The sequence below is a fragment of the Hylobates moloch genome, unplaced genomic scaffold (assembly GCF_009828535.3).
Source record: "Hylobates moloch isolate HMO894 unplaced genomic scaffold, HMol_V3 SCAFFOLD_11, whole genome shotgun sequence".
Classification (NCBI taxonomy): Eukaryota; Metazoa; Chordata; class Mammalia; order Primates; family Hylobatidae; genus Hylobates; species Hylobates moloch.
This window is the reverse complement of record NW_026652286.1, coordinates 106,581,045-106,608,559: the sequence shown is the minus strand read 5'-3', so window position 1 is coordinate 106,608,559 and position 27,515 is coordinate 106,581,045. Positions and strand designations below refer to the sequence as shown.

Sequence of the window (27,515 nt, the reverse complement as noted above, 5' to 3'; positions counted from 1 at the left end):
TAAGAGTTTCTGTTCCTCAGAAGACAGCACTCAAAGAGTGAAAAGGCAAGTCACAAGTTGAGATAACATAGTTGTGAAACACATATTTGATAAAGGACTACTATTTATAATACATTAAAAAAATCTACAGATCAATAAGAAAAAGACCAACAATTCAATGAAAGGGCACAAAGCTCAAGGAGGCACTTCACAAAAAAGAATATCCAAAGTGATCAATAGGCAAATAAAAACATGCATAATGCTACTGATAATCAGTTAAATGAAAATTAAAGTATTATTAGTTACCACTACACCTCTACTAGATTGGCTAAATTTAAAGGAGTGACAATACTAAGTGTTGGAAAAAACATGGAGTAACTGTCACTTTCGTACATTGCTTATGGGCAGTAGATTAATACAACTCCTTTGCGGTACTGTTTGGTGTATATGAATGCTACACATATCTAAAGTCTATGACCTAGCAACTCTAATTCTTGGTATATACTCAGAAGATTTAGTGCTTATGTCAACCAAAAGATAGGTACAGTATAAAAATTTTCATAGCAGCATGATTTTAAATAGCATCAAATCAAATATAATACAAATGTCCCACTAAAAATGTTTTCTATCTTAATCTGGGAAGTGGTTAAACAAGTAAGTGTGTGTGTGTGTGTGCATGTGTTTGTGTGTTTGTGTGTGTGTAAACATTTTTCTCAGCTGTATGCATATTTGTACATTTTACTGTATGCATTTTATAACATTGTAATCAAAAAGCAAATAGATTTATGTATGAGCTCCATTTTGACAACATAAACACAGGATTTGTAGTTGAGAAACTAATGAAAATTTTGCTTCTGAAGTGAGTTAGAACAAGGTTGAAGGTATAGGGGAAGAGATGGAAAGTCCTGGAATGTATCTGTTCCTGTAGTTTTGACTTCTGAATCACATTAATATTTTAAATATTCAAAAATAAAATTACATCAATAAGGATGAAAACATAAATTTTAGGGGATAGCTGTAGAAACAGAGATGTTGACAGGTAATTTCATCTGCTGCTTTACAATTTCCAGTCTTCCTTGGAGTTAGGTTGGGGCCATAGGACTAGTTCTAGATCAAAGGCTCTAAGTAGGAGCCTCTGAGCTGAAAGGTCGAACACTGACCTGATTCCTCTCTGTGCTGTCTTCCCTGCTTTGGCAGTCATGGAGGTCACGTCCTCTGAATGCGGACCTGTGAGTCTCCACGTGGCACACAATTGCTCTGAAATTACCCAACTTGCACGAGAGCTTTTGAGAGCGAGAAATAAACATTTTTGATTTGGAGGTTGGTTTGTTGCCTCAGTCCTCAGCAGAGCCTAGCCTATTCTGACTATGTCAGGGATGATATAAAATTGAGGCGAATTGTTGAGAGGGAAGACGTGTAGTGGCTGTATCAGGGGAATTGGAGAAAGTGATAAAAGGTTTTCTGTAGTCCTGAGAAGAATAAACATGGGAAAATTTATTTAGAGCTAGAAGAAAACTAGAGACAGAACTTTATCCCTTTCAGTATAAGACAAAGAAACTCAGACCGGAGGGACTAATGATTAGGTCAAGAGCACATAACAAGTTGTTGCAGGACAGGTTGTTACTGGTGGAGGGTGTTCAGGTTCTCGAACAAAGAAATGGACAAAACACACAAACAAAGCAAGGAAAGAATGAGGCAACAAAGGCAGAGATTTAATGAAAATAAAAGTACACTCCACAGGGTGAGAGCAGACTGGTTACAGAATTTTCTGGAGTTTAAATACCCTCTAGGGGTTTCCCATTGGTTACTTGGTATATACCCTATGTAAATGAAGTGGTGGCTCATGATCAGTCTGATTGGTTGTGGAAAGTGACCAATCAGAGGCTGAAGTGAAGTTATAACCTTATATCTCTATGCAAACGAAGACCTGGTCCACAACCAGCCTGATTGGTTGTGGGAGGGGAGCAATCAGAGATACTTTCAGTTTTTCATCTGCCATGCAGAAAAGGAGAGGCTTGCAAAGGGAGTAGCCTCTAGTCCTTTTGTTACTTGGGCATGGAAAGTTGGGGTTTTCCTTTTGATTTAGTTCTAGGAAGTCAGTGTGAATCGGCCTTAGGTTTCCTGCCTCCAGACCCCATCCTCCTACCTCGAGGTGAGCTTCCAAATTAGTGCTTTCCCAAGAAAAGAATTCAAGGGTCAGCCAGTGGTGTTAGACAGCAATCTTTTATTCAGTGGTTCTGCTCCTTGAAGCAGGGTAACTCATAGACAGTGCACCCAGAGCCCGAAATGCAGGGGCTCTTGGCAACTGCATTTATACTCACATACATCATTTTCAAAGGGAGGCCATTGTCACATCATCATGGGTCAGCCAATCAGGTGGACACCTCCCTTCAATGACCTTCCTGTCCCATAGGAGTTCTCAGGCAGCTTCAATGGAAGGAGGGAGCCAAGAAGGGGGCCTGGTATACATTCAAAGATGATAATTACGACATGGATTGTGTATATTCTTGCTCGGAAAGGTGTAGGGCTTCCTTTCCTACCAATAACCAGTTCGGTAAGCAGCTTGGTGGTAGTCACATGGAATAATTTTTCATGTATCTTTTCCCGCTCTAGGACCCTGCTGCACTTCAGAGAGATCTTACAAATAACTCTGAACAACAGTTGTGGGGGGTGGGTGGGAAGAGCTGAGTTTCTAGGTTTTCTGAGGTCACCAACTTGCCAATTTGTTCCAGGACATCGACGTTGTGGAAAGCGAGGCTGTGTCTGTACTACAGCATTGGTTGAAAAAAGTGAGTACGATTTCTTTATGACTCAGGGTATCCAAAATCCTAGAGAACTGGTCTCAGTGGGTGTGGGGATCTGGACTTCCTTCTTCATGGAACTGGAGCTCAAGTTCATTGCCAGACACCCTTCCTAGATTTGAGTCTAATTTCATATGCGCTGGAGGACACTGTGGCTTGTGTCCTGGTAGGAAATGTGTTAGCACCACCACTAACGCTGTCCTGCTTCTCAAGCATCCTGGCGTAAGGGTTTCAGCTGCATCCTTCCCAGCTCAAGGGTGTCTCAGGAACACCTTGGGATAGGGCCAGGGACATAGGGAGTTCCGAGGACTTTACAGGAAAGTAGCTTATTGCAGGAACAGCGAGGTAAGGAGTGTATGTGTGTGAATATGTGGTGTGTGTGTTGTGATGGAGAATGAATAAAAGGGAAGAAAGAGGAGAAGACCAGGGTTGGATGCAGAGTGACATTTTCAGAGGGAATTCCTCACCTTTCAGACAGAAGAAGAGGCTTCTCGAGGCATAAAGGAAAAGCTGGCCATCAACCACCCTTCCCAGGGCGTAAGGGAGAAGATATCCACTGACTCCCCTTCCACCCATGGCCAGGACATCCATGTGACCAGAGATGTGGTAACTGAGAATTTGAGACATTGCCTGGGAGTGGGGGTGAGGGAGAGGGGAGAGGTGGGAGGTGCACCGTAAATGATTCTGGGCAAGGGTGAGGTGGTCGTCTGGGCTCTGTGCCAGCCCAGTTGGGGGCCACACCGGGCAGGAATCACATGGACCCTCTGGATTTCCCAGGTGAAGCACCACCTCTCTAAGTCTGATTTGTTGGCAAACCAGAGCCAAGAGGTCCTAGAGGAGAGAACACGAATCCAGTTCATAAGATGGAGGTAAAGGCGTCCCATTTGCCCTGGGCAAAGGAAGGGGAGGGAGAGATGTGCAAGCCCCGCTCTTCACGAACCCGCAGATGCTCTTCTCTAGAGGTGTAGTCTTTGGCTGACAAATTCCTCAGCCTTGCTTTGGGGTCTTAAGGGAATATTCTTGCTATCTTGAAAGCCCAGCTCATTTCTACATTTTTAAATGACTTGAGGGGTTGGAAAACTGGGCTTGCACTCCATTTCTTAAATGCTTCTGAATACATTTCAGACTTCTGTTATTTTTGCACTTGAGTTGCTCAGAAGTGGCTGCACTTTAAAGAGCTAAAAGAAAATAAGCTCTTAAAATGCAAAAGCCAAAGTTCTCATCTGCAACTGAGGTGTGGGGAGGCTTCCCGGCGCCCGAGGCTAGAATTCTGCACTTGGTTATGGTGGCTTCGCCAGCGTCCCGGGTGCCTGCCAGCTCACAGCCATCCCCACTGCCTCTCTTGGCTCTGCAGATGCTGAGCCACGGGGCCCAGCGAGCTGGCCTGAAGCCATCACTCTTCAGACAGAGGCTTTCCTATTTCCTTTCCTGCACCTGTGTTCACTGGGGGTCTCTGGAGCACATCATTCACCCCTCCCCAGGAGAGGGACTGAGGACTTAGACTGGTCCTCTGGGAACCTGAAGGAGACCTCTCCCCTTCCTCCTGTCTTCCTCCTTTCCCTGCCGTGTCACCGGTGTTGATCTGTTGTATTAAGGAGGCTCCATTTCTCAAGAAATGGTTTCCATGTGCTTACCCCTTCTAGTGGCATCTGCCTTTTAAGAAGACTCAAATGCACAGTAATTTCATAACCAAAAGGAATAACATGGTGGGATTTGAGAGCTCCCTGGGAAAGAGCTCTTTTGGATGGGAAGTCTTCTGAGGCCCCTAAAATCATAAATGTTGTTGATTATAATCCAGGCTTTCCTGTACCTGACGTGGTTGTGCTATGGAATTGCGGACATTGTGCTCCTTGGTTTGGATAACACACACATCATCTTCCAATATTTTAAAAACCTTGGCCGTATAAAAAAACTAGGTTTAAGCTTTTGAGACAGGCTACAGGAATTGTCAATTATCTACATATAATTTTTCCACTCTGGATTTTCTACAAAGATTTTAAACCAAAAGCCTCTGCCTATCTTCCCCCACAACCCACTGGTTTTGGTGTCCCCCTCTTATTTCAGTAAGTGTGTAGTCAGGAAATATATATCCCTTTATGAAACAAAGCAAGGAGCCTCCCCAGGGGACCCTACAGCTTCCTCACTGTAGGCTTTCCTAGAAGCATCTCTGAACCACAGTGGGTGTGGGGTGATGCAGGTCATCAAGAGCTGACGATAGGAGAGGAATTGAGAAGACTGAATTCAGAAGGGTGAATTCCATGGCTCACGAGACCACTGCCTGCTGCCTTTAGTAAGGGCGCGCAACTCTGTGTCCCTGGCTCTCCCTGGGACAGTCTGCTACCTGTTCTCAAGGGTACCTGGTTAGTAAAAAAAAAAAAAGGTTTGTGCTCATGAGTCAAGAAGCGGGAGAGACCAGCTCAAAAGTTCATGGTGTCAGGGCAAGAGTCATTGTTTGCAGGATCCCAACTCTAGCAGTTCTCTATGCCTGTTAAGAAAGAAACTCAGATCCCATATGCCAATGTACGAATGGCTTTTTGCAGCCACACTCGTATCTTCCAAGTGCCAAGTGAGATAACAGAGGACATCATGCGAGATCGAATAGAGCAGGTGAGACGAAGGTAAGCTGTTTGGGACTAGTTGATTTGTGTTCCTGACTGGGGGCAGGTAGGGTGGGGGTGACTGCTGGGTTTCCTGCCCACGCCCAGCAATGCTGTCTCTGGTACGCCAACATCAAGAGCAGGCACACACAGTTCCCAGGGCTGCGTCTCGTCTTCTGTGCTCCACATGACAGGGCTTTGCCAGCCTCCCATGGTGTCTGCCAGTGCACAGAAGGGCTCCAGGCTGAGGGCCTGTTCATATGACTGTGCTCCCAGGCCCAGTGTGGCCACGGCCTAGGCATGGCCTGCCCTCCCACCCCAGCTCCTGTGCCGTGGTCTGGGTAGGCTCTGCTATCAGGCAGCCTCCCTCCACCTGGCCCTTCTCCTCTGTCCCCTGCAGCATATCCCGTCTTACAGATATCTCAGCTCAGGACTTCAGTATGAGACCCTCCTACTCAGACTGCTGAGAGCAACAGGTGAGAGAGCTGACGGATGAGGAACTGGGCAGAGAAGATGGTTATCCTGGGCAGTGGGAAGGGGCACTGCAGCTGGGAACTTGGTCAAGAGGCTTAGCCTTTCCCTGCTGGGGAAAGGCCTGCACTTGGGGCCAGCAGTGGGAGAGAATGGCTGGCTGTCTTAGCCTCCCACAACACCTCTCTTAAGTTTGTGGAAGGACTTGAAGTCAAGTTTCAGATTGGTTTCCTGACTCTGTGGTGTCAGCACTGCCTCTCCAGCATTCATGGGCCTGGGCTTTCGTGTTTAGGAGGTTGTGGTGCAGCCTGCAATTTTGCATTTCTAAAAGTTTCTGGGCATTGTCACTGCTGGTCTGCTGACCTCACCTTGAGTCACAGATCGTAATATCAGGAGTGATGCCGTATAGGTTTTAGACCTGCCACCAACTTGTGATGTGACTTTTGGTCCCATGGCCTCTTTCCTTGTGCTTGGCCCAGTGGTCACTCAGGGGCTGTTTATGAGGCCCTTGGAGGTGGAAGGCCAATGGCAGGATAAACAACCACAGGAGCTATCCGGGATGCAGCCCCTGAGCCTGTGGTGAACAGCTGTGCTGACCATCCTGGGGCTAAGGGAAAGATTTAGGCACAGCGACCTCAGCGTGCTTACAGGAAGGCTGTTGGAGAGCAGTACTGGCATTTATCGAGCACTTACTGTATGCCAACTTCTGCACAAGGTGGTTTGTCAGGGTTTCTCATTTGATCCAAAAACAACCTTAAGAGAGGGCATTGTTATGCCCATTATACAGAAGGCAGAACTTAAGTCAAGCCCGGGAGCAGATGCTGGGTTCCAATTCAGCTCCACCATGGGCAAGCTACATAATGCCACTGTGCCTCAATTTCCTCACTGCAACAGAGTATCTACTTTGGAGGGCTGTCTTGGGGGTGATGGTGTCTGGCACATGGTAAATGCCACATCAATTGTTTGCTCATAGTACTAGGGAAGAAGAACAGGAAGTGCTGGGAGGGTACACAGTTCGCAGGGGCTTCTGAGCTGGAAGAAACAGACTTAGGCTTCAATTCCAGCTGCCTGATGCACCACTGTCTATTCTTCCATGGGTTTCTGCTCTCTAGATGGAGCTTTGGGAACGCGGAGAACAGTGGGGTTACAGGGAGTCATCATCACCCCTACCCCTTGGCCAACCACATCTCCCTGCTGTGTCCCCTGGGCATTTCTCTACCTCCTAGGTGGAAGTCCTTCAGGGTCCAGCAGCAACCTGTATCAGAAGAACATCCTTCTCTGCTTGACCCGAAGAAGGGCCAGACCTGGGCAGAAAGACGCCAGCAGGTGAGCTCTTCATGCGACGGTGTCAGCGCTGGAGTCTTCTTGCCGAACTGCGAATAAAGAGATGTGCTATTTAACAACCCTCCCTGTTGCTGGTTGGGGTGCTGTGCCATTCATTTGTTCATTCATCAGACACCGCGTACCTCACAGGCCTGGCTCTGGGGACGCATAACTTACAGCCTTGAGGGAGACAGACAGCAGCCATTCCAGCAATGTGACAATGGTGACATTGGTGCTCCTGGAACATAAGAAGGAGTGCTCTGTGGCTGGGACAGGGAGAACTTTTTGAGGGAAGTGTGCTGGTTTGTTTCATACATTTATGTTATCTGCACTTATTCCTTCTCTAGCTCTCTTCCTTTTTAATGTAGATTTGAGTTTCTGCCCTTTATCCTTTTCCTTCTCTTTGAAGAACTCCTTTTAACGTTTCTTGCAAGGTAGCTATACTAGTGACAATTTCCCTCAATTTTTGATGGTTGGAGAAAGTCTTCCTTTGTCCTTCTTTTGAAGGGTAATTTTGCAAGATACAGAATTCTAGGCTGGCAATCTTTTTTTCTTTCAACACTTAAATATTTTACTCTACTCTCATCTTGCTTGTATGGTAACTGAGGAGAAACTGGATATAATTTCTATCCTTGTTCCTCTATAGATAAGGTGTCTTCCCTTTCAAGAAATTTTGTCTTTGATTTTCTGCAGTTTGAATGTGATATGACTAGGTATAGTTATTATTGTTATTATTTTTTTTTTTTTTGCATTTATCTTGTTTGGTGTTCTCTGAGATTCCAGAATCTGTTGTTTGGTGTCTGTCATTAATTTTGGAAAATTCTCAACTATTAATCAAACTCTTTTTTGCGTGTGTTCTTCTCTCTTTTTATTCTCCTTGTCTTCCCATTACACATATGTGACACCTTTTGAGATTGTCCCACAGTTTTTGGAAAATTTTTCACTTTTTTCCACTCTTTTCTTTTTCTCTTTGTGTTTCAGTTTGGGTAGATTCTACTGACATTTCTTGAAGCTCCAATTCTTTCCTCAGCCTTGTCCAGTCTACCAATGAGTCCTTCAAAGACATTCTTTATTCCTATATAGCGTTTTTGATTACTGGCATTTTCTTTAGACTTTTTTTCTCAGAGTTTCCATCTCTCTGTTTACATTACCCATCTTTCTTGCGTGTTGTCCACTTTCCCCATTAGAGCCCTTAGCATATTTTTCATAGCTGTTTTAAATTCCCAGTCTAATAATTCCAACATATCTGACTGGTTTGTATACTTGCTTTGTCTCATAAAGCTATGTATATATATTTTTAGAAAGCTTTGCAATTAGTTTGGGGAAAGCAGGACATGATTTATCAAGAAAAGGAGCTGCAGTAAATAGGCCATTAGTGTGAGGCTGTATGTTTACCTGGCTAGGAGGCTGTGTTTATGGTTTTGTAGCGTGTCAGAGGCTAAGGTTTCCTCTGGCATCCTTGTCTTTGTCTTTCTTGTTGTCTTTGGGTGTCCCTAGAGGCTCCTTCTTAAATAGAGTCTGAGGCTTACAGTTATTTCTGCTGTAATCCCCTGTTATTACATAACCAGGGATTACATAATTATATAATAATTTAACACAATATGGGAACCCTATATTTTGGTGATAAGTGTGTGGGAGGGGAAGTGTTCTATATTTGCAAGATTTATTCTCAGTGTTTAGTGAGCCTTTGCCTCTGGGCTGTGACCTTTATGTGTGATTCTCAGCTTCCCCCCTCATTGACCTTAGGAAAGACAGGAAGGCTAGAGGGGAGGGTCTGGAGTTGGGTATTTCCCTTCTCCCAGGCTGGCTTGGCCCCGGCAAAATAGTTTCCCTTGAGGCTGGGCTCTTGTTAAGCAGAACAGAATGCTCTGGACGTATTTAAAAATAGCTACTTTCCCCTTCCCCTTTGGGAAACATGAGGGGATTTTCTTCTGTTTTCATTGTGAGGAGCTAGTAGATCTCCTAAAGGCAAAACTCATGAAAGTGTGGGGATCCCCCCACTGACTGGGCCCTGGACTTTTTAATAGTCAACCTTGTCCACACTTAGCCTCCAGCAATTTGTCAGTTACAGTTTAGGTAGTTTAGGTTTTCCTGCCCAGCACTGTTTCCTGTGGAATTTTGTGCGCCTGGTCTTCTGTCCAGTAAGTTGTGAGTCTCTGTATCCAACTTTCTGCCTTTCCATTCTTCAGGTCAGTGATTTGCCTTCTGAGCTCAATTCTCTGAAGGATTTAAGAAGAGTTGTTGATTTTCAGTTTATTCAGTTTTTCTTATTGTTAGGATGAGAGTGATGACTTCCAAGCTCTTTACATGTCAGATTAGAACCCGGAAGTCTTATTGAAGTATTTTATTGAGTGTCCACGAGAATGACCACTGATGTTCACTGAGCACTTTCTATATGCCTGGTCCTATCCAAGGACGTGAAATGTATCCAAGCACTAAGCCAGGCAGGCTTTGGCATAGATAGTAGTATTATTAGAGAGGAGATAACACAACGCGTAAGTTAAGTACCTTGACCAGAGTCACTTTGGTGACTGGAGAGTGCTAGAACCCCAGTCTGGCTTTCTTGACCACTTTGTTATGCTGTGTGTGTGCCCCAGGCCAGCCCCGGGAATACAGCAGTAAATAAGACCCACCTGGTCCCTGCCCTGGTAGAACTTTCATTTTGATGAGGCAGATGAATTTCACACAAACTCATTAATTGTGAGTCACAATTTTCATAACTACTTGAAAGGTGAAGTCCTACATATAATGGGAACTTGCCTTACTCAGGGAAGAGAACCTAGATTTCTTTTTTATTTTAAAATCATCATCCCCATTTTACAGACGAGGGACAGGCAGTCCAGAGAGGCTAAATAGCTTTCCTGATGTCATCCAGCCATGAAATGGCATAGCCAGAGTTTGAATCCAAATGGTCTCATGCCAGAGCCAGTGTCCTTAACCCCTGCCCTCTCCAGCAGAGCTGGGTGAAGGATCACTTCGGTTGTTGTTGTTGGTGAGCTTTACCTGCCAGACACTGCACAAGGAAGGGAGAGAGGCTAAGGTTCCTCCCCTGCCCCACTCTTCCTAGGGGCCAGGACACCCGGACTTTCTCTCCCCACCACCTTTCCCTCCCAGCCTCTCTTTGCCTGCATGCTCCAGTAAGGTAGGCCGAGGGAGTACAGGATGAGTAGGAGGTAACCAGGCAGAGGGGCAGGAGAGCAGCCAGCCCTGGGCAGCAGCAAGTGAGAGGGCTCTGAGAGGGGAGAGAAATCTGGCTTCATGGACACACCAAAAGCCTCTTCTGGCTAGATGGGAGAGAGGGAGCGAGAGGGAGGGGGCATGGGGGAGGCTGTCAAGAGGGCGGGTGGGCCATGTGGCAAGTGGAGACCTTGTTAAGGACCCTGCCTTATCCTAGCAGAGACAGGAAACAGGATGTGCAGGAATGATAAAGCAGAAAGTGATTTTACACGTGGAGACAGGCTGCGGCAAAGGATGGCAGCAGAGAGCCCAGGAGGGGTCCACTGGGCAGTGGCAGGTTCGTGTGAGATGGGAGTGGCAATCTGGCGATACATGGCTCCTGCAGTGGGGGAGAAGAAAGGTCCTGGGGGCACAGGTGGGGGATGGTGCCGCCATTAGCTCAGGTAGGTGGGCCTAAGTTGAGGAGATCAGTTCAACTTGGGTCCTGAGTTTGGGTCCCCATCAGATGTCCCAGTGGTGATGGACACACAGGGCCTGGGTCCAGGGGAAGCTTGGAGAACACTGAAGGCAGAGAAGTGGCACAAGCCCAGGCTGCTGGAAAGGGGGTCCTGCCTGCTCGGGAATGGCTGCAGCCTGGATGTCAGCGGAAGAGAGGGGTAGAGAGGAGGTAAGCCAGCCTTCCTCAGAGCCTTCAGGGGGCTGTGCCCTTCCAAACGCTCACTCAGGTTTCTTGGGAAGGCATGGAGCGGTGCTTGGCTTGCCAGAGCCCATGGCGCTGCTGCAGGGAACACCTTTCTCTGAACCTGGTGGCCTTGGGAGGCAAGCAAAGGGAGGAAGCCCTCTCTCTCCACTATTGCAGCTGAGAAACTGTTTCACTAGAAACCACCAGATGGTGCCCTTTCCACACAAAAAACACATTTCCTGAAGGTGACCTGGCCTTCCCTTTGAGTCAGCTCCTGCAGGCTGGGCCAGTAGAGATTTTAGCACATTTGGGAAGCCTCTGAAGATGGAGTGCCTCTGAGTGTCTTCGTGTTGTTATGAACACAGTTCACATCCACCTGCCTGAACCACATAGCACCTATTCTTTCCAAGAACATTTGTGGAGCATTCATGCCCAGCACTGGGCCGGTGCTGTGTGAGGATACCCAGGTGGATGTTCTGTTATGTTCTCACGGAGCTCAAATGGGTGGAAGGGCTGACTGCAAACAAATAATGAACGATTGTGTGAAAATAAGCCAAAAGGGTATAAATGGTAGAGCACAGAAGGGAGTGATTTTCTCTGCTTGAGAGAAAAATTGTCAGCTGATTCCCAGAGGCAGTGATGCTTGAGCAGAGTTTTGGAGGCTTTCGCCAGGCTCTGACAACCAAGGTGGGGTCCTCCAGGCAAAGGGAAAGTCCAGTCCATGTCGCAAGGATGGAGGAGGGTTAGGGAACTGGGCATGGCTGTCTGAATGTCTGGAATGCCGGTATGGTGGGTGGGGGTGTGGTGGGGGCAATGGCAGGAGAAGAGGCTGGGAGGTGGGTCAGGTGCTGAGAAGTGACAGGTGGGTGCAAAATAACCCCATGAGACTGGCAGAGGACCCGGGGGAGGAAGCATGGAAGAGCACCACGCTGGTCAGGTCTGGCTTCCCAGGGGAGAAAAGATGGGCCCAGGAAAAGAGGGGGAGCACATGGCTTGCAGAAGGTGCTGGAGGCCAGCAGCTGGGCAGGAATGGCTGAGTCACCCACAGGCTCCCACTGTCTGTCTCTTGCGCACATCTGGAGTTTGGGGAGACAGGGACCCATATTAGCATTACAACCACAGCTCCTTCAAATCTAGGGTGGAAATGAAATCATTAAGTGGCTCGAATGGAGTTTTGTTCTGTGCATGATTAACCCCAGGAGGGGAGTTTGGGAACAAATATGCCTCCTCTACCTGTATTACAGGGGGACTGAGCTACCGTAAATTAAAAGAAAATCACTGGCAAATTTGGGACCAGTCAGCTGTGACCAAGCCATTTGTGTAGTTAAATGGAGCTGAAAGAGCTAATCAAGGCTTTGTGGGTCATGGATCCTTTGAGGGGAGAGGTGAGAGCTGGGGATGGCAGGTGGGCGGGGAGCCAGTCCTGGAGGCCACAGGGGGAGGTCTATCAAGGGACTACTTGGTGATGGTGGCAGTGTGCGGTGCTGGCCTGTCTTTGTCTTGCAGGTCACTTCCTAATAGGACCTTGTTAATTCCGGACAGAGACGGGGGTGTCATGTGAGACAGACTCGTCCAGGCAGAGTCAAGCTCGGGAACACCAGAGAGACAGGGAGGGCGTGCCCACGTCCACCAGGGCAGACGGCCTCCTGCGTGGGTCACTGCAGGGAGCAATGCGAGGTGCTGCTCCATGAACTGCACCCAGTGTTGTGAAGACCAAGCCACTATCCTGGGGTGTCCACTGCGAGGTGGGGTGGGGCTCTGTCCCATCCCTAGAGGCGGAGGTTAGACACCCGGCCAAACCCGGACATGAAAACCGGGCGGGTGGTCTCAGAGGCGGGAGAGGCTGCCTGGCGGGGGGCCGGCAGGGTAGGGGCAGGCGGAGGGCGGGGGTGCGCCCCGGGAAGGAGTGGAGAGGGCAGGGACGCCCCGGGCTCCAGCTGGGCCTGAGACCCCCGATCAGGGCGCCGCGCGGCCGCGGAGGAGGGTGGCCCACGGGAGCCCAGGCCCTCTCGGGGCTCAGCGGCCAGCGCGGGCGAGGCGCCCACACCACCAGCGGACTGTGCGACGGCTTGCAGCGCTCGGCCACTGACCCATCTCATCCACGGGCCCGAGGGACCCCCGGCCCGACGCCCAGAGGCTTCTGCGGCTTCTCCCTTCCCGGGCCGGTCTGGGAAGGGCGCGGCACCACCCTGCCCCGAGGGACCGGGAACCTGGACCGGGGAGGCCACCCCGCCTCTGCCCAGCAGCCAGACGCAGCGTTCGACATGTTTTCCAATGACTTGGCAGGCTCTGCAGCGATGCTCGAAATTCATTTTCCATCCTGAGAGGGGAAAAACAAAGGCAAGAGAAGGCAGCAGCTGCTGTCGGCGAGTTGGGAAACTTTGCGGCAGCCAGCCGGAACCGAGCGGGGCACCGGGCGGCTCGGGGTCCCCACACCTACCCCCACCCCGCCCCCTACTCCTGCGCGGGTCCCCACCTCCCCCCGCCCTTACCTGCCCCCCCCACCCCATGCTTGGGGTCCCCACTCCCCCACCCCCCCTCCTCCCCCCCCCCCTACTCCCGCGCCCCTCCCCCACCCCCAAGGCTCGGGGGCCTCCACCCTTCCCCCGCCCCGCCCCCTACTACCGCGCCCCTCCCCCAGCCCCTCCCCCACCCCCTCCCCCAGCCCCTCCCCCTCCCCCTCCTCACCCGCGACGCTCCCCTAACTGTGGCCCTGGGCTCCTCCCGCTGCCCCTCCCCGCAGTCTCGGGCTCCTCTCCCAGCTCCTCCCCCCAGCCCTACCGTCCACCCCCAGCCTCGCATCCCCCGCAGCCCCGTGCCCCCCTCCCAGCCCAGCGCCCGTCCCCGCTCGCTCCCAGAGACACTGACCTCCCCGTCCGCCTCCTTCGAGCTTATTCTCTGGGCCTCTGGACCACGACAAGATCTGCAGCCCGAAGGTCCCCAACTGGTGGGTTTGATCGGGGTGGGGAGGACAGGGCAGGACTTCGCGGGGCCGGTGGTGAGCGGAGAAAGTCCACACCCGGGGCTGCCCTCCCAGCCCTCTGGGCACGGCCGCTCTCCGAGGTCAGTCGCCCACTTCTATCCGCGGACCGTCGCGGCGGTTAGAATGCGCCTCCTCCTTTGTTGCTGTTTCCCCAGTGCCCCAGACACGGTGCGTGACGTCGGTGCTCAGTAAATATTTGTGGAAGGAATAAATGACTGGGTGGGCTTTTGCTGCTGTTTCTTAGTGCTCGCATCAGTTTTCTGCCTCCTCCGCCTTTCAGGGCCCTCGTTCTCTGTGTCTTCATAGGCACATGTTTGTGGGCAGACCTGGAGGTCCCAAAAATGAAGGCTGAGCGGGTCGTGCAAGGGAAACCTGGTACGTGAGCAGGATTCCAGGGAAAAGGGCAGGTGCAACAGTCTCTGCCTTATAAGCAGGTACAGCAGTCTCTGCCTTTTAAGGAGGAGGCGGGAAGGCTGAGTGAGCAGCTGCTTGTGGCGTGCTTTCAGCAAGGTGGATGTGCTTACTAGCAGCGTGTGTGCCCATGTGGGCTTCTGGGAGGCGGTGTAGCATAACTGCTAAGACGGCTTCCACCTTCGGATTGCCAGGCCTGGGACCCTGGCTTTACCATTTAGCGGCTGTGAGATTTTGAGCAAATGGCTTAACCTCTCTGTGCTTCTGTGTCCTGGAGTCCTGGTGAAGATCAAGTGAGACAGCATCCCAGTAGAGCGGGACATCACATGCCCGCCACTTGGTAGACCCTCAGTACAGAGTAGCTATGATGATTCCTATACCCGGGAAGAGGCACCAGCCATAGCACAGCCCTTTCCAGCACCAATGACTGCTGGCTGTTGCTCTTTACGTTAATAAAACACTCTCCTAAGCCTTTTGTAATGTGAGTTGGTGATCCAGTCAGTCCAGAAGGAAATAGTCACTGCTCTCTAGGAGCTTATACTGGAAGGGAAAAGATTATGAGGGCCTCTAAAGATGCTGGGGAATCACAGACAAACATTTAGGAAAAATAAAAATATTAGGTGTGCATTTGGGAGCCAGTGTAGGAGGGGGTGTGCTGTCAGAGATTCATGTTTGGTCAACGTGGGGTCTGCCTATTTTCAAAGGAGAATCAGAGTCCTAGCTCTACGGGCTTCAAAGAGGGGCTCCCCTGAGGACCTGCTGGACCCAGGACTCCTGGCATTCTGAGGAGGGGCATTCTGCGTCTTTGTGCCCCCCGAGGGAAGGCTCTTTGGGGCCTAGACTGGGAGGAGGGTGGTGTGGCATCCTGTGGCCAGCAGGTGATGCTGTTGATCTAGTGGTGCAGGCTGCCAGGTTCTGGATGGTGCCCTCCCACACCCCACTCATGCCCCAGCTGCTGATTGCTCATTTTCCACCAAGTGCCCTGTGCACAAGCTACCAGAACACCCCCATTAGCTCCTGCAGCTAGCCCTGTGCTTGTTCTTCCCGTGGGGACAGGTTTCTCTACCCACCGTGGGCAGAACTGACTCCAGGATTTAGGGGTGAGCAGTGGACAGTAGACCTTCTGTTCTATTCTGAGGGAAGAAGTGAGATTGGGCTCTGTTGCAGTGGGGACTGGTATTGACTTCTGGGGAAGTGGATTCACCTTGCCATGCCACAAAGTGACAGTTTGTGCCTGCACACCCCTCGGAGCTTCTTCAGTCAGTTAGGATGTCTTGCAGGAGGGATGGAACAGGGGACCCTAAGGGCAGGGGTGGACAGAAGGAGGAGCAACACCATGAATCAGAGTCCCAGAGCCGTGGAACCCCCTTTCGGGACCCAGGTCCTGCATCTACTTCCTCAAAGGCTGCAGCAAAGTGGAGCTTCTCCAACCTTCCTGGGTATGGGACTCCCTTCCAGGAGGTACTTATTAAAGATGTGGACAACTGGATACCACCTTGATTCATTTGTCTTGTAGGTTTGGGATGGAACCCAGGAACCTGCATTTTTATCAGTTCCATCCCAGTGATTCTGAGACAGTTGTCCTCAGGCCAGAGTCTAGATGCACAAGGATAAAGCATGCAGTTTTTCTCAGTGGAAGAGAACTCGGCAGCTCCACAATCAGCACCAGGAGAACATTCTGCTTACTTCAGCTGCCCGTCACCTGGTCTTTGGAACATCTTTTGCTAATTATACTTGTGACCACCCCCAGGTGTTCTGCCTTGCTTTGGTCCAGGAGAGTTAACAAAAAGGAGAGAAACAGAGAGACACAAGTTATAAACAATTTGGTTGAGCAGGTAGCAGGTAATCTCACCCAGCTTGAGCCCATTAAGCACCCCCTGCCCCTGGTCCTGGATCCCTTGGCTTTAATCTAACCTTCTTTCTGAAGGGGTTGGTCCTGCATTCTATCGGGAAGAGACCCAACCAGCAGCATGGGTGTGGTCTTTCCCTGAGCCAAACAGGACAATGTCACCACTCATATTGCAGAAACGTGCACACAGGGTGTGTGTGCCTTTGCACGTGTGCACACACTTTACTCCCCTGGGCCTCAAGGTCAAATGATGCCTTATAAAATGAAAGAAAAGGGTGCCTTTCTTTGAGTTTGCACCATTTGGCCCCCTTTCTCAGGGCCTGTGGCCAACGGTCTAGGGAGTCATGTGGGCCATGGGAGGAGAAAGCAATGGGGGCCACAGGACCGTGTCCGTGCCGCCCTGCCTTCGCTGAGCTGTGTGGCAATGCTTACTTCACTTAACTTCTCTGGACGTGGCGTTTTTCCATCTGCGAGTTAATAATGTCCTTCTCTCAGTGTTGGTATTAGGTGAGGCACTGCGTGCAAATCTGCAGCACCATCTCTGGGCACAGCTGGTGGTCATTCATGTTATCTATGCCTCCATCCCCTGCTGCACCCCTGTTCTCCAAAGAGAAGAGGCGAGTTATTCAGCGTGTCCAGCTTACCCCTCTAGAAAACGGGACAGTTAGAGCCTCTCACCACCCAGAGTTGGTTTGAGCCAAAATTGTTGGGAGGAACTGCAGTTGGGAAGGGTGTTATGGTTTGATACTTTCACTGCCTCCTGCCTGGGGATCTGGCCAAGACCGTGGTGTTAGAGTGTTCTTTGTCTAGTCCTCTGAGGCCTGCCTATTCTCCCATCCTCAGGTTGGGTTTGTGTCACGGATCCCAGATGGGCTGACCTTGGGAACCACCCAGTGCCTGGCATATAGTAGACTCTCAATAAATTGTGTTGAGTCATTAAACCTTGGATTGGCCGTGTGGCCTTGGACAAGCCTGTTCATGTTTCTAAGCTCGCAGGTGAAATGGGAATGATAGTAACACCTGCATGGCAGGGACAGAGCAGTTGCACACAGAGCTTCTAACAGTGTTCTGCACGTTTGTTAAGTGCCTCAATAAATGCTGCCGAGATCAGTACAACACCGGAGGGATCGTAGCTCTTTCTTCACTCCTACTCTTGGGGGAATGTTTTAAAATAGAAAAACTGTTTCCATCGAGACATCCACCACCCAGAGCTTTGAAGAAGCAGCGAGAAGACTCAGAATGAATGTTGCGGATGAACAAACTTAAATTCCTGATGGGCAGAAATGTATCATTTCCTTTCCGCAACAGCAGCGGGAAAGCGACAGTGCAGGCGGAAGCTGCCTTCCTGCCAAGCTCTGAGTCTGAGACCCCTCCCGGTTCCAACCCCAGGAGCCTCAAGGGTTTGCACGGGTAAGTTGGGTTTGGAATACAAACATACTCCTGTCCTCAGTCAGCCGCCAACGTGCAGGGATTGGATGCATGGAATTCTCTTCAGGCCATACTCCCTAGAGTTATTTTAGATGACGAGATGACATCTCTGAGTTTACCTAACCCATCCCAGACAGATGAGGCCCGTGCAGCAGTCTGTGGGTCCTGCCCCGTGGCCTCCTTCTTCCTCCTCGGCTCCAAGTCTTCAGCTGTTCAGGCGGGAATGCCATTCCACATGCCTTTTCACAGTCAACTCGAATGCCACATCCTCTGTGAAATGTGTCCTCTTTTTTCCTGGCCTCCAGCTCCCCAGCAAGATGAAGTTTGTCTCACTGTCTGTCTATATATTTAGCATAATTTCTTTTTAAGTTATGTTTAAAAATAGTTCCCCCTTCTTCCCTGCTTCCCCACCCTCCTCCGCCAGCCATTTATGGGCCTGTCAGGCTCACTGCATTGTAAGGTACTTTAGGGCAAGATTTGGGTCTTGTCCATCTTCATGGTCTCAATAAAGGCTGAACTGATTCAATGTAGCCTGAACCACCCCACTAAAAAGCCAACCGATTTGCATGCTATGTTTTCAAATCGAGGCTAATGTGACACTCTACCTGCGTTCCTAGTCCTTCCATCCTTCCATGAACCATCCCTTCCACCTCCTCTCCTCCCTCTCTCTGTCTCTGTCTCTCTTGATGCTATCTCTCCATCCCTTTCTCTCTCTTTACCTCTCTGCCATCCACAGGTCTCACCCTCAGCATCATAATCCCCATCAGTGGGCTTGCTCCAATTGCAAACAGTGTGTGTCCTTCACTGAATGGAATTCTGTCATGGCTGTGAGAAGGGTCCTCTGAATGAACCCTGGCCATAGAAAGTATCTCTTGAAAGATCACTGTGGTGGCCGTTCCTATAGTGATCAATAGCCTCAGGATGGAGCCTTTGGAGTTGTGGTATATGCTTAGTACTGAACACAAAGGCCTTTCCAGGGGGCATGAAAACCAAGAGGAAGACCAGCAAGAATAGCTTCACAAGATCTCCTCCCCACAGTGGTGCTCTCTCTCTGTCTCTCTCTCTCTCATGTCTCTGTCTCTTTTGATGCCATCTCTCCATCTCTCTCTCTCTCTCTCCCCCCACCCCCCTATCTGCCATCCACAGGTCTCACCCTCACCATCATGATCCCCATCAATGGGCTTGCTCCGTTGCTAAGAATAAGCCCTTCATGATCTGGGTACAAAAAGAGCAGGGATGGACAAATCAAATCTGCCACCCGTACAGCTGTGCTTGGCAAAGAGGGATAAGAATTCCTTCAAACAAAAGCCTGCCCACCAGCTGCTCCTGAGGGACCTGGCGCACGTGGGTGACTTGGTCATGGTCCCTTGAGTTGGCAGGTCTGGCTCCCTCTGATTCTCCCACCTCAAGTTGCCCCGCAGTGTTCCGGGACACGAGCGAGTGTCTGTACGGGAAACGGCTTCCTCGGTCATTGCAGGATGTATTTGACCATGTGAGTCTTCCCTACCTCATGGCCACCCTGAGTTGTATTTATTCAGAGTTTAGATTTTCATATGGTAGAAAACGCTGAACTTGAGGTCCCAGCTCTGTTACTTCCTAAATGTGTAATGAAGTCAAGGATGTGTGACTTAATCTCTCTAAAACTCATTGAAAAAATTATATAATGAACTATTGAATAAGCCAAGGAACATCTATGCACCCTTATAAGCTCTGAGGTTACAGTGGTGAGTAGGAGAACGTCCCTGCTCTCAGGTTCTAGTGGAGGGAGGGGCACCACATTTAGAGAGAGGTGATCTAATAGATAGAAAGCCGTGGTACTCTATGCTTTGGAGAATGGTAAAGCAGAGAGTGGAGAGGATGGCTGGCAGTTGCTTTTTTATGGAACGTGGTCACTGATGGCCTTGCTGAGGAGGTGACATTTGGGGACAGGCCCCAATGAGATGAGGAAGTGAGCTGTAGATATCTGGGGAAGGGGGTTCCAGGCAGAGGGAAGAGTATGTGCTAAGTCCTGAGGCACGGGTGGGCCTGGTCTGTGAAAGAATCAACCCTTGTGGCTGCAGCAGAGGGAGCAAGGGAATAGAGGGGATGGGATGCAGTGCGACTTGGGTGATGTTAAGCCCCTAGGACAAGGCAACACAGCTCTGTGGAGAGTGAGGGCTGATTGCCCAGGAGGAGCTGTGGAGGAGTCTGGCCAGGAGTTGCTGGCTGTGGGCTCTGATTAGGATTCCAGGTTGCCCTTTTCCCAAGGTGGAAGTTTAAAGCGGTGGCTAGGATCATCTTTGCATCTGAAAAGATCTCTTACTGGGCTCTGTAATCCAGTTTTCTCATCTGTAAAATGAAACGGTGCCTCCAGACCTCATCAGATATTGTCAAGGTCAAACGACATGTTTGATAAGGGCCGCCTGAAGTTAGGGTGCGCAATACCCATGCAAGCTGCTATCACAATAATTAGGCCTCTTGATTGTTGAATGGATTTCCATTTCTTCAAGCAAGCATCAGACAACAGTCTCAGAACCTGAAGAACACTCTCCTCATAGACTACCTCACTTGATCCTCGCAGCCCATCCAGAGTGGTTGAAATTATTATTATTCCCATTCAACAGACCGGGAAATGGAGGCTCAGAGACTAGAGGGATGAATATACACAGCCAGCGAGTGCTGGCCTTCAGCAGAAACATTCTGATACAAATTCACTTCCAAAGAAGAGGATGCTACTGTGTGTGGAGGTAGGATATGTGGAGGTCGAGGTATGGATTCAAAGCTGAATCAGATCTAAGCAGAAATGGACTTCTCGAGAGCTGCTATTATTATGGTCACACATACAGTCCCTGGAAATAATGCAGCATTATAGACTGCACAGATTAATACACAATAAAAATTGCTGAAAATACCCTAGGCAGATGCTAGCTATAACACAGAAAGCTTAGGAAAATCAGGCGAAATCACAACATACCAGCTGATGGCAATTAAGAACAGATGACAAAAGAATGACATTAACTCAGCTAAGATCTGAAAGCCTCACTGCAACTGTGATGGGGACCCTGAGAAAGATTGGGGTGCATGGTGGGGAGGGATGCAGTGGTGGTGCTTCTTCCCATCAGGAAAAGCCCCTCGTCTCCAACCCCTTCGAGAACAGCTCTTGAGAAGACAGAAGATCTATGACAAAGAACCAGCTGGTTCCAAGGGATTCACCCTGGAACTGGGCTCCAACACCTTCAAGGAGTTCTGAGGGTTCTTTGAAAACTGCACGTCCCCAAGGCTCCTGCTTTGGGTCTGGAGTGTCAGAGGGCAAACTTCCAGAAAGGGCTGGTCGCATATCAGGCTCAAATAGAGAAGAGTCTTGCGTGGAGGCTGAGGGCTGCCTTCAAGTGACCTCTGTGGAAATGTCTTTCAAAAGACATTTCAGCCTCTATGCAAGAACCTCCTCTGTGTGAGCCGGATATGCGACCAGCTCTTTCTGGAAGTTTGCAAAGAAAGGAGTTCTGCAGCCTTTGTGATTTTTTCCTTCTCCAGACATTCTCTGCTGAAATGGAGACTCATTTATCCCTCTTGTTAATTCTTCATCTCCTGTCCTGGCTTCAGTAGTTCTCGGAAAACTCACTGATGCTGAGTTCGCATGTTTGTGGGAAACAGAGGTGAGACCAGAGTCAGGGTGAAGAGGAGGAGAAAGAGGAATAGGGAAGGGGACCAGCCGCCATGCACCAGCTTCCTGGAACAGCAGTCCCAGGTCCACCGCAGTGGGGGTGGCGTCCCTGGTGCGCGTTTATCGGCATTATCATGCAATATTCCCCAGCCTGCTTTGTCTTTGCATTGCATTTTATCAATACCACCAGCGCATCCTGCTGTCCCTTTCTGTGGGTTTATTAATATTGCCCTCTGATCTATGGGGAGCCGCCACACTTTGTATTCCAGCCCCATCCTGGCTTCTCCAAACTCAGACACCATATTTAATTAGATTTTCTCCCTGGCTCAGGCAAACAGAAATTGAACTCCCAGTATATCTCTATTGCTCCAGAGCTCGCGCCTGACAGAAGGAGACAGCTCTCTTTCCCTCTCTGGCTTTCTCTGCCTCATCCCTTCCATCTCCACCTCTGACATTAATATTCCAAGACAAGCCCACTTCTAAGTTCAATCTTTGCCCCCAAACACTGAAATACACCCGCATGTTACTCAGTGCCACTAAATAAGTCATGTGTTGGAGGATTCCGATGCTAAAACTTTTTTGCTCTTCCTCCAGACTTTGGGCTGGACCTGCCTGTGGGCGAGTGGTGTGGAGAGCAGGGGAGGTGGGAGTGGGGTGCGGGGTGTCTCCATCTAGAGGCCAAGGTTGAGGGGCCTGAGAATACGGAGACACATTAAATGCCCTTTCAAGACGATAACGCCACCCTTGGAGTACTTTGTCGGAAGAGTTTTAAGAAAAAAAAATTTCGGTATTACAGTTCTTCCATCTTTTTGGTGTTTGGGAAGAATTGGCCTTTGTTAAGGTTATGAAAAACAACCTCTAATTTCACTTTCTCTCAACTAAATGTGAGAGGAGAGCCCAGGGTTAAGAGGAGACCTGGCGGATGCAGGAAGGACTCAGGAAGGAGGGCTGGCTCCTCTGCCCGGGAAAGTCCTGTCGGGGGGAGGGGCAGGCCCTTAACCCTCACCGGCCCTGGGGCCTGGCCACAGAGCTGTGGGCAAAGGGGTCTTCAGGAAACTTTATTTGTTTTGAAGCTACTTTGTATCCCTTCAAGAAATTCACTTAATGTATTTGAGACTCAGGTTCCTCACTGGTTAAATGGGGATACTGACAGCTGCCCTGAGGCCCGCTCCACAGAGGTGACTCTTGAAAAAATCTGTGCACGTGACTATGTTCCATAAACTGTGATCCTCCTCGTTAGGACTGGGCATTCCTGTTCTCAGCTAAATCTTGATTTGTAATTACTAATGGGCAGTATAAAAGAGAGGACGATAAAATAATTATTTGACTTTAAAATGATTTTTTATGTTCTTTATCCAGGAAATTTGCAATTATAATTAGCTTACCTAGTCTGAGCACTTAAACACACTGATATCAGAGGAGATTTAGGGTGACAAAAAATTTAAATAAAATAGGAAGGAAGGAGGGAAAGAAGGAAGGAAGAAGGAGGGAGGCAAGGAAGGAAGGAGTGAAACACGAATAGGCAAACAGCAGAGAGAGTGGTTAACCCAGATTCCCTGGGTAATGTTTGAAATGGCTTCATACCAAGAAATAAAAATATGCACATTTACTTTAAAGCATAGTGAATATTTGAGATATTTACATGTGAAAAGTGCTGAGCACTCCTTAGAGGGCAGATGGGTCTGCATGCTTCATCCACCGCTTCCAGGGCAGCAAGGAACGGCCTCCCCCGGACCTGGGGGCCATCCCTGTGCCCAGCCATAGGCACCGCCTTTCAGAGCAGCTCTTGGTGGTTGTAGGGGAGGGGGCTCCTTTCCATCCTGGTGGTCAGGGACAGTGCAGTGAGGGCATGTGAGGGGGCAGAGAGAAAACTCAGCACCAGGCCCTTCCACTGACCAGATGGAGGGCATGTGGACGTGGCATTGGGTTGGCATGAAGGGCTTTGGAGTTGGCCAGATACGGGTTGCCCTTCTGGCTGTGCCGCCAGCAGTGTGACCTTGGGCAGGTCATACATACATCACTCTGAGCCTCAGCTTCGTCATATGCATCAAAGGGAAGATGCTGTTTGTGGTGCAGGGTCATAGGATTCAGCAGAGCCATGCAGTTGGTGGAGGGAGGATGTCTGGCCCCCCCTGGGGCCTCTGCTCTGTGAGTGCCTTTTATCTTTCCCCTCTCTCTGAGAAAGTGCCCAGTGACCCTCATTGGCAGGGCTGGGAGGGCAGGTTGAGTGCACGCTCAGATCTGATTTTCAGGGAGCCAGGTTTGCATTCTGACTCTGTGACACGACCCACTGGGGACCCTGGGGTAAGTGGGAACAAGAGAGGGTGAAGCTTTTGATTGCACAAGGCAGACACAAAGGTCCTCAGAGATGCCCTTGGCACGGGGCTTCTGGTGTCCTTCCCATCAGTGCACCATCACGCTCTCATTTCCTCCGATAAAAATCTCACCGGCTAGCCCACAGATTCCTCACAATCAGGGGCAGGCAATTCTGGCCATTGGGAGGCATAGTCTGGAGGCCTGTCCACTTAGCCCTGGGCCCACACCACTGCTGCACCCCTGAGGAGGAGTGAGCTTGAAAACCACACTTCTGGATTGGGCCTCCCTTCTTCAGGGAAGTCCCCTGACCTGTTCTGGCCATAGGCTGGTTAAGGGCAGGGCTGATTCTAGAACTGAATCCTGATCCAGGGCTTATCTTGTGACACCATGATGCCCCTTGACAGAGGAGCTCTTGCTATCCCCAACTTTGAGTCACTGCATATCCTGTTGTCCTTCGGTATCTGAGGAGGATTGGTTCCAGGATCCCCCTTAGACACCAAAATCCACAGATGCTCAAGTCTCTGATATAAAATGTGATAGTATCTGCAGATTACCTATGCACGTCCACCTACGTACTTTAAATTATCTCCAGATTACTTACAATACTCAATACAATGCAAATGCTATGGAAATAGTTATTATACTGCATTTTAGGATTTGTATTATTTTTATTGTTATATTGCTATTTTTTAAAAACATTTTTGATTCACAGTTGATTGAATCTGCAGATATGAAACCTGCAGATTCGGAGGGCCGCCTCTATTAGGTAAGGTAACACTGTCTGCTCTGAGATGTTGGTGACTTAGTAGCACAGACATTTCTTTCTTGCCCGTGTAACAGTTGGATGTGGCATTTCTGATCAGCAGACGGGGTTCCATCCCACGATGACTCAGGCGCTTAGGATTGTTCATCGCATGGTCCCGTGAGCTCCTAGGGCCTTGCCGCCTCTTTCTCTAGATGGTTGGAGGAGAAAGAGAGCTGAGGGGCTGCAGACACCTCTTAGAAGGCTTGATCTGGAAGAGGCACCCATCGCTGTGACTCATGCTCCATTGGCGAGCGCTGTCCTGCGAGGCCATGCTTCACTACGAGGGAGGGCAGTCTTGCTGTGTGCCCAGAAAGGAGCAAAACAGAAAGCTGGGTGCTGGGGCACAGCTGGGAAACTCTACTGCTGGCCACCCTCCAGGTGGTCAAATATCTGTGTTGCTCTCTGTCCTGTGCAGAACATGCTCACACACCCTGCCCTCAAAGGGGCAGTCTTTTCCCTCAAGTCTCGTGTAGCTTCTCAAGGTCTGGCGAGCTCCGAGCTAGCAAGGCAATTTATCTGCCCTCAAGATACGACTGGGATGCAAGGACAAGAAAGCTGGCCAGTGTCTGTGGGTGATACACCACATCCGCGGATGGGATGGAGTTTTGCTGGCGGGCAATGTGAGGTGCTCCACCCTGGCAGTGGGGATGCTGCATGGTGAGACCTGCCTCTGCTCGCTGTGAGAGATGCCCTTGTCCATTGACCTTCAGAGCCCCTGCCTACCCTCTAGGAGGCACTTCCTTGTCCAACCCTCCGTGGTCACATCAGACACCAAGGGGGGCATCTGGGCATATGTCTGCTTCCGACTAATGGGCACTTTTTACCCACAGGCTCTTTTAGGCCAGCAAACAGTTTCTTAGCTATTCAATTCCCTCAAAAACTTGGTAGGTTTCTCAACTATTTGCTTCCAGTCAGTTCCAAATACTAGTATCAGCAGCTAAAGTTCTTTCCAAGATCTCATCCTCAAGTGTGCTTAAATTCTTTCCCGCCCCGAGCCGTCCTCCCTCGCAGTTTAATGAGACATCAGAAACAACAGGCTTGGAAGGTTATGAGTTTGCTAGGCTGCCATAACAAAGTACCACAAATTGGGTGGCTTAAACAAAAGAAATGAACTGTCTCTCAGTTCTGGAGACTAGAAGCCTAAGGTCAAGGTGCCAGCAGGGGCGCTCCTGCCCAGGGCCAAGGGCCGGGAGGGAGACGCTGCTCCATGCCTGTCTCTTAGCTTCTGGAGGTTTGCTGGCCATCTTTGGTGTTCCTTGGCTTCTCTATGTCACCCCAAGCTCTTCGTTCATCTTCATGCCACGTTCTCCTCGTGTGTCTGCCTCTTTGTCCAAATCTCTCCTTTTTATAGGGACTCCAGTCATATTGGATAGGGGCCCATTCCCGCCTCTTTACAACTACATCTGTGACGACCCTATTTCCAAATAAGGTCACATTCCGGGTTACTGGGGATGAGAACTTCAGCACGTGATTACTTAGGGGATACCATTCACCCCATCATGGAAGAGAAGGAAGTGTCTTTAATTTGATCTTTGTTACAGGGCTGAGTCCCTCTGCTTAACTGAGAATTATCAATGGGTCTTTGTTCTCAATGCCCCTTTTATCTCTCTTCCAGCTCTTCAGTGCCACATTTCTGAACTGGCTTCAAATATTCTTCCTAGAAGGAAAACCCATCCCCCTTAGAAGGAAAGGAAAGGGGCATGTGGTGAATACCTACTATGTGCCAGGCACTGTGACATAGCTTGTATCTCTTTTCTCATCTGGGGATTCTGTGAAATGAGGATGGATCTTCCAGGCCTGGGAGGAGAGAACTTTTCCAGGAACAAGCTCTACACCCTGTGCACACTCCCTAACCTTCTCAAGCCTTTGTTGCGATGTCAGCTTCTAGGCGAGCCTTCCCTGAACACCCTATTTAAAATTAGACTGCTCTGCATTTCTCATCTCCCCTTTCCCTTGCCCCCATAGCGTTCACCCTCACCACCTTCCAACAGAGTGTGCGATTTTCTAAGTTTTGAGTTCATCATCTGTCTCTCAGCACTGCTGGGCTTCACAAAGACAGCAGAGGGTTTGCCTGCTCTGTTTGCTGAAGTGTTCAGTGCCTAGGGCCGTGCCATGCAGGAAACTCAGGGTGCATTCAGCAGAGCCCTGTCTGGAGACTGGATTGGAGGTGTCTGGATCTTCCCTGCAAGACTGAGGCTAAAGGCAAGCACCCGGGCCCTTGGAGCTGCAGTGAAGCAGATGGGCTTAGCGCTCCTAGGGCTGGTTGGAGTCCCAGCCTGGTGCTCTACCAACTGGGTAGCCTGGGAAAGGCAGTTTATCTTTCTGTTCTTTAGTTTCCTCCTTGGAAAATGGGGCAATAACAGTACATCTCTCCCAGGGCTGTTGTGAGGATTAACAAGTAGCACACATGAGGGAACACTGGGCAGGGGCCGGGCGTGCTGGAAGTGCTCAGTAAACGTTGCTTCTACTTGCTAGAGCCGTTGTGAATAACATCAATTCTCACAAAAGAAAACCTCTCTGCTTTTTCTTGTGTCTTTTCACTGTTGATATATTTTGAACTTGACCACTTATCTCAGAGGTCATGAAATGGTACCTCTGTAGGTAAGAAAGCACAGGATGGTTTTTGCTGTAAAACACTCCATTTTATTCCACTTCTTTCCTACCAGTTTCCTTGGACAGTCATGTGCATGTGCAGCCGAGAGGACGCTGGACTCCCAGCAGCAGGTTCTGTCGACCCCACCTGGCTGGATCACCTCAGCCTGTGAGTCTTATGGCCTCGGCCTGTTTATTCGTGAAATAATGGGATTTCTTTCTCAGTAGAATGTTTGAAGAGAGTTCCAAAATTTGGGGCATTGAACGGTTGGAATAGAGATGAAGCCAAAAGGGGCTTTGAGGAAAAAAGGCTTGTTGATAACTTTTGGTTAAATGGAGGGACCCCAGTGATGTGTAAGGCACCTTCAGTTCTCACTTCCCCTGATACCGCCGTCTATGGGTCAGCCCAGAATATTGCTTCACAGTCGATGTGGCTGCAGTCTCTAGATTGCGTGTGC

The 27,515-nt window shown here is 49.7% G+C and overlaps 2 protein-coding genes across 5 annotated transcripts in view; both read left to right on the top strand.

Annotated features, from left to right (window-relative positions):
• IGSF9B (immunoglobulin superfamily member 9B) overlaps positions 1–27,515 on the top strand; it is a 236,425-nt gene that overhangs the window by 113,402 nt on the left and 95,508 nt on the right. The gene's annotated exons all lie outside the window — the stretch shown is intronic.
• Positions 2,384–7,253, top strand: SPATA19 (spermatogenesis associated 19). Of its 2 annotated transcripts, none has more exons than XM_058446310.1 (7): positions 2,384–2,533; positions 2,712–2,768; positions 3,255–3,386; positions 3,558–3,649; positions 5,321–5,387; positions 5,778–5,853; positions 7,075–7,253. In XM_058446310.1, the coding sequence occupies exons 1-7, from the start codon at positions 2,456–2,458 to the stop codon at positions 7,176–7,178; spliced, it is 606 nt and encodes a 201-aa protein (XP_058302293.1). In that variant the 5' UTR covers positions 2,384–2,455; the 3' UTR covers positions 7,179–7,253. The 2 variants fall into 2 exon arrangements, with proteins under 2 accessions (XP_058302293.1, XP_032024066.1); XM_032168175.2 differs by having other exon boundaries at positions 5,321–5,398.

Bases quoted from the DNA above. Each gene is read 5' to 3' on its own strand.
- SPATA19 (XM_058446310.1), top strand. From the start codon at position 2,456: ATGATAATTACGACATGGATTGTGTATATTCTTGCTCGGAAAGGTGTA. The intron at 2,769-3,254 runs GTGAGTACGATT...CTCACCTTTCAG, and splicing joins TACAGCATTGGTTGAAAAAA to ACAGAAGAAGAGGCTTCTCG. The intron at 3,650-5,320 runs GTAAAGGCGTCC...GGCTTTTTGCAG, and splicing joins ATCCAGTTCATAAGATGGAG to CCACACTCGTATCTTCCAAG.